Below are 6,130 nucleotides of genomic sequence, written 5' to 3'. Positions count from 1 at the left end.
ATGTAAATAAGTTTATATATATTATAAATTTTAAAATTAAATATGTTATTAATTTTTTTAATTTTGATACAATTATAATTCATTCATTCTGAAACATTGATACATTCGAGTTATTAATCTTTAAAAATAAATAAATATAATTATTTTAACTATAGTTAAATTTTACTTTAAACTAAAAAAACATGTTTGATACATAAAAATAATTAATATAATTTAATATATTTATTAACTTTTAAAATTTAAAGACTAAAATACATCAAAATCATAGAGAAAAAGATGTTTCAACCTAAATTTTAATTTAAAGAGTGACAAAATACTATCATAAATAATAGATAATTAGTAAAGTTGTTTGTTCTATTGTTAGATCTTCTAACACTATGTTTAATGATTATAAATTCTGTTTAATCTTTATAATACATGCTTTTGCAAATCCAGTTAAGTCGTGAGTAAAAATATTTTAGAGTCTGACGTGATTTAAATAAAACTGAAGATTTTATTTTTCTATTCAACTTAATTACAATTTGTACCGGCAAAACATAATTCAGAACATACTAGACAATTGTAACACTCATAAATATAACACTTATATCTAAAACAAGATTAGAAAAAGAATGACAAAATATAAATGCTTACTAATTGACAGAAAATTCTTTTGTTTAGTCTTCAAAATTGTGAAGAAAAACATTTAATTTTGCTGGTAGAATGTGGAAGAGTTTCAGAAAATTAAAAGAGTGTAAATAAGGATATGATTTCATACAAAGAAAAAGGCAGTGGTGAATAAAAGCATAAGACAGGTTTTGAAGAATTTAAGACATAAAACTAGCCAGAATAATGATAGAGACTTAAGACACAACTATAACGTCATTACATTTGTTTGCAACTTGGTGAGACCTTTTTCCTGATTCTGTGCATGCATATGAATAAAACAAGACAATTTAACATCCTAACACTTTACACTTCACAGCAATTTCACTCTCCTTCCCTTAAGAGATAGAATGCCTCCTGTGTCTCAATGATGAACCAGATGATTTTGTGTCTCCAGGGACTACAGATGTTGGACTGTTAGAACTCCCTGAAGTCTCTGAACTCCTGTTCTCTCCTTGCCCTTTTCCAACTATCCATAACTTGTCAAAGATTCTCCTTGATCTTGATGGCAGCAACTGCATGCCACTTCTGCTGTTTTTGCTACTCTTCTTGTTCAGCTTCCCATTCTTCTGAAACTCTTCGTCTCTCATCTTCAACTGACACATCTCTCCCCCAGTTTTCACACACTCCTCATCACCATTCACAAGAGTGCTCGAGGAATCTCGTGGACTGTTGCCACGTGTCCGGCCGTTGGAGGCGGCTCTGATCTGCTCGAAATAGAGAACCTGCACAACCACTCTAAGGGGAAGACGCTCATTTTGTGCAGCATGCATTGATGCATCCACTGTCAACTTCTTAACATCCATTAGACTACATATCTTCTTCCTTTCAGCTTTTGTCAAACCTGGGTGCTCCTGAAGTTGAAAAACTCAAGTGAATATTTCAATGTCATTAATTAGCTTAGCTAAAGCTTTCCGATTTCAAGATTTACGTTTCCTTATAGTCCTTACCAAATATGCACATTGTTAAGCATCACCGATTACACTAACAGTAGAAAACTGCTAGAGTTTAGATATTAACTACCTAAGAATTGCTTTAGCATTACTTAATCATGTAATTAATCTCTAAGGATAGAAAGGATGCAAAATCTTACCTTCAAGTAGATATCTATAGCTCTGTACAGACCATCATGATTTGGTCTGGCAAAATCTGGAATTGACTGTGAAATATCGACAAAACTAGTAGGGCCAAGATTTGGATCATGTGCAACTTCTCCAAGATAGCCATCTACCAACTTGCCAACATTCAATAAAGACCTCTGTCCTAACATAGACTCGTTTGCTTTGTCTTTCTTCTTCTCCTCAATCTCAATATCACGGCTTCCCCTTAAGTTAGTCATGTATAGATTCAAAAGATCTTGCACCAGGTCAATATCAAATTTGGTGGTTAGGGGAAGCCTTGCTGGAATCAGTAAATCTCTGACAGAAGCTTCATGCAATTTTAAGCCAATGTTCCTCATCAAGTGTCCCCTTGAAGACTCATCAGCTTCTACTAATATGGCCACTTTCAATAGCTTCAGCAAGAAACTACATGAACAACCCATGCCATTATCACATGGCAATAGACAGACAATTGTTTCTACTAGAGATTTGTTCCTCCGGGCATGAGCATCGGAAACCAATGCATCAACAGAATCAGGCAACCATCTTACAGCATACATTTTTAGTGCCTCACCAATCACAACTCCATCCATTCTTCCCTTGGATTTGATTGTAATCATAACTCGTTTATATAGATCAATGTCAAGCTCACATATATCTTCAACCCACCAATCCTTGGGAACAGGCTCAATTTTCTCATGTGGTGCTGTCTTGTCCTCAACAATTTTATCAAGTTCTGATAACTTCCTGTTATAAGTATAAGACCAAGTGATGTTTGCTGGGTCCACAGAAGTTTTAGAGGCAATGGAATCTATGCATCTGCCAACTATCTTTAGGTCCTCAGACCATGGAAGAAGAGATTTAGTAGTTTGGAGAACAATTATAGAATCCTTCCAACTACGAAATATACTGGAGGTAAGAAACACCTCAATTTTAAAAACTAAGTTCCCTTTCTCAATATCCTCAGTCATTTCAAGGTACTCAGCTGCACAACGAGCAGCCACAACATTGTAAGCATTGAGAGTAACAGTCATTCCATAGCAGAACTTTACACATATTTCAAAGGCCTTGGAACCACCAGGAAAATCATCCAATTGAATTTCATCAGAACACTCTTCATTAGCCTTTGTCAGCAACTTTTGTAACCGATTACTCTTGGACAGTAGAGGGAACTGAAATTCAAGAGAAACCCTCATTAGTTAACAAAAGAAAGAAGCTAAAAGTAGTTCACCTCAATAAAAACCAGAAATTATAAAAGCAAATGAAAACTGTGCATTAGTTACTGTGCAAACTTATTGTCTGAAAAATCACTTACCTCCTTACTGGATGTACAGTTCTCTCATTCTGACATTCTTTTTTATTAAAGAGTTACACATACCTACCCATCCATATGTAGGGACCATACACAAACTCCCCTTAAAAATAACACAAGGGAGGCATGTGTAATTTCCCAAACCATTCAGGGTGACAGTAATATTATCAATAATAACAGGGGTGGTCACTGTAAACATCTCTTGTAAAATAATTAAATCAGGTTTTCTTTTTTTCTTTTTACAAAAAGGTTTTCTTATTTAAGAGGGCTATAAAACAAATGTACTGAAAAAAATGCATACCTTGTGCAGGTGAAACTTCACTTCACCAACAGTTATGATAATATCTGTAGCCAATTCAGACGATATATACCTGCAAAAAGTGAAAATGAATTGCTTTAGCTTATAAAAATGTTCAGCTGGTGAAAAACATTGGAGGGCATCACTGAACCCTCACACCAAAATATAGTTAAACCACTTCCAATGGGGCATGCAAGATGATACCACATCATCACAAATTATGGCAGAAGAAAGTTAGTTCAATCAAAAACTTGCAGCCACGAGTATTAAACAAAGATGAATGATGTTCAGCATAATGTGACAAAAAAGTAGTTGTGTTTTACATCTTGAAAGCAATCAAATCGGTCCAAAACCCAGAAACGTGTATCACATCCCCCAGAGAATATCCTATACGTTATAATGAAAGAATTTTAAATATCTGAAATACCTGATATTGAGGGGTTGGGAAGCATTCAATTTTATTTGCCGAACATACAAGGACAATTCTATTGACACAGCAGAAAAATCAACACATTAAAGTCCTCAGCAAAATAACTACCCGGAAACACATCGAAATTAATCTCAACTGTCCAAACGTGTTTCGCACTTTTCAGTTAAATACATATACATATACCACATGCATGACAGATGACACTTCGTTGTCGCATACGGTTCAAAACAGGCTGAAAATCCACACAGAATCCATCCACAAGTGAAGTTCTCAAACCTTATCTTCCATACACCAGGTGGTAAGAAAAGTATAAGTACAACACTGAAATCACATGCATAATAATAAATATATTAATTAAATAGGTTATGCATTATACTATGATTGAACATGCTGGGAACTCCATACACACTTCACCAATATTTGGACCACAAACTAATAAAAAATTTTACAACTCAAATTCAGGACCACCTCCGATTCAATAACTTTTACTCTCTCTTCTTTATCATACCACCAATACAGCGTGCCAACATTACTTCAGGGCGGTTATGCAGACAAAAAAATAATGGATTTCTTTAACAGGATAGCAAACTCTAACTAGAAACAAAATCATCTCAGTTCATACTCAGTGCCAGAAAACATTAACTTCATTCCTGACGCCAAAAAAAAAGCATAACAAAGAACCGAAGAACATAGAAAAACACGAAACATAAAAACCTTAAACTCGAGAAAATCAGATACCAGGAAAGAAGCCAAAAAGAGCGACCAACCTGACAGATTTTCCGTCAGCTTGAAGAGCATCAGGCTTCGAACCCAACTTCATGAACTTCATTTTTTTCACCTTTCTAACTACTCTCCTTCAAACCGACCGCGAGAAAAAACTATATAGTATATTACAAAACAAAAAAAAAAACAACTTTTTTTTTTCAGTTCGAGACAAAACGACAAGGCAGACCACCGTTTGGCTCGTTTCCTGCCATGCCAACAAACCCACCGAGAACGTGCGTGTGAAGAGTGGTACTGATACGTAAGAAGACGAAGACTGTTAAGAACGGAACTTAACTAGAGTGAGTGAAAGGAGAAGAAGTTGAAGTGGAAGAACGGAAGAAAGAAGAAGGTTATGGAAGCGTGTTAGGGAATGGAATGAATTGAATGCGGCAATAGTTTATTGAATTTATGTTAATTATGTGAGAAGAGTGTGCACGGAGAAAAATGGCGTCAGAGATGGGGGGAGTTGTAATGGAAGAAATAAATGGTCGCCGCCTTTGGTTTAAATGAAAGCGATTCTGTGAAGATCTTGGTTGGGCGGGAATCTCAAGAGAAGAAGGAGAAGGAGAAGAAGAGAAGGGGTTTTTGTGTTTGCAGAGTGTAGTAATAAGGTGAGCTTGGGAAGGAGGGAAAGTTAGAGAGAGAAGGTGGTTGTGTTGTGTTTGGATGGTTTGAGTTTGAGGGTAATGTGATATAGTGTTGTTATGTAGGGAGTAGGGGACTACGGTGACAGGGTGGCTCAGAAGTACTTTATGAGGCTTTATGTTTATGTTTATGTCTATGCCCAGAAAGCACGCCATCTTTTTCTTTTTACCCTTTTCTCCCTTCTCTTTTCTTCTATTCTCTGCACTCTCCTTTCTGCTTTTTCATCCCTCCACACACGTGCCATTCTTCCTTTCTCTCGTCTCTTTCTTTTCCTTCTCTTTTATGTCTAAAATCCTGTTACAATCACATTAATACATATGTTGAAGTTGTACAGATTAAGGTTAGTGTGTGTCTTATGTAACAACAGTAAGTAATGGTTAATGTTGTTGGAGTTTTAGTTTATAAAACTGTGAAGAAAGTAAAATGAATTGAAAGTGGAATGTGGTAAAATTATGTGTATTGAGAGAATAAAGAGGGGAAAAGGTGTGGTAGCATAGGATGCAGGATGGATTTGTTTTGATGTGTTTATGATTATGAGTTTTCTGTCTTACCAACGAAAAAGTGTGGCACTTTTGGCATGGATGCCTTATGTACTTTCCCTTTCGTCATTCATTGAGATGCCACAAAATTCACAATACATTAGATGCCACTGCCACAAATCGTCACGGTTTCGTTTCCTTGTTAAAAGAAGTGTAATAATCCACTCTTCTCTTATCCTGCATTTCCCATTGGTTCCTCTGGGTGGTGGTTCCTCTTCTCTTTCGGATCTTTTCTCACACCTCCAACTTTTCAAATTAACCTCTTCCTTTTTTTCAAAAACATCAAATGCACAAATTTTAACAAGAGTAATGATTTTTTTACATATCTAATTTTTTTTACGTTGATTTGATACTATATTTATTCACTTTTTACTTTCTTTTTATTTTTTTTTAAAC

General features: G+C 35.3%; 1 protein-coding gene across 1 annotated transcript; it reads right to left on the bottom strand.

Annotated features, from left to right (window-relative positions):
* Window positions 1-774: 774 nt before the first annotated feature.
* LOC124835428 (phototropic-responsive NPH3 family protein NPY1) lies at window positions 775-5,265 on the bottom strand. The gene is made up of 4 exons (XM_047310354.2): window positions 4,553-5,265; window positions 3,359-3,428; window positions 1,739-2,917; window positions 775-1,499 (listed from the first exon to the last, which is right to left on the bottom strand). The coding sequence occupies exons 1-4, from the start codon at window positions 4,612-4,614 to the stop codon at window positions 984-986; spliced, it is 1,827 nt and encodes a 608-aa protein (XP_047166310.1). The 5' UTR covers window positions 4,615-5,265; the 3' UTR covers window positions 775-983.
* Between the last annotated feature and the right edge of the window lie 865 nt (window positions 5,266-6,130).

The sequence above is a fragment of the Vigna umbellata genome, chromosome 1 (genome assembly GCF_029865625.1).
Source record: "Vigna umbellata cultivar VRB3 chromosome 1, Vumbellata_1.0, whole genome shotgun sequence".
Taxonomy (NCBI): Eukaryota; Viridiplantae; Streptophyta; class Magnoliopsida; order Fabales; family Fabaceae; genus Vigna; species Vigna umbellata.
Note: the sequence above shows the minus strand (reverse complement) of the source record. Positions and strands in the feature narration are given on the sequence as shown.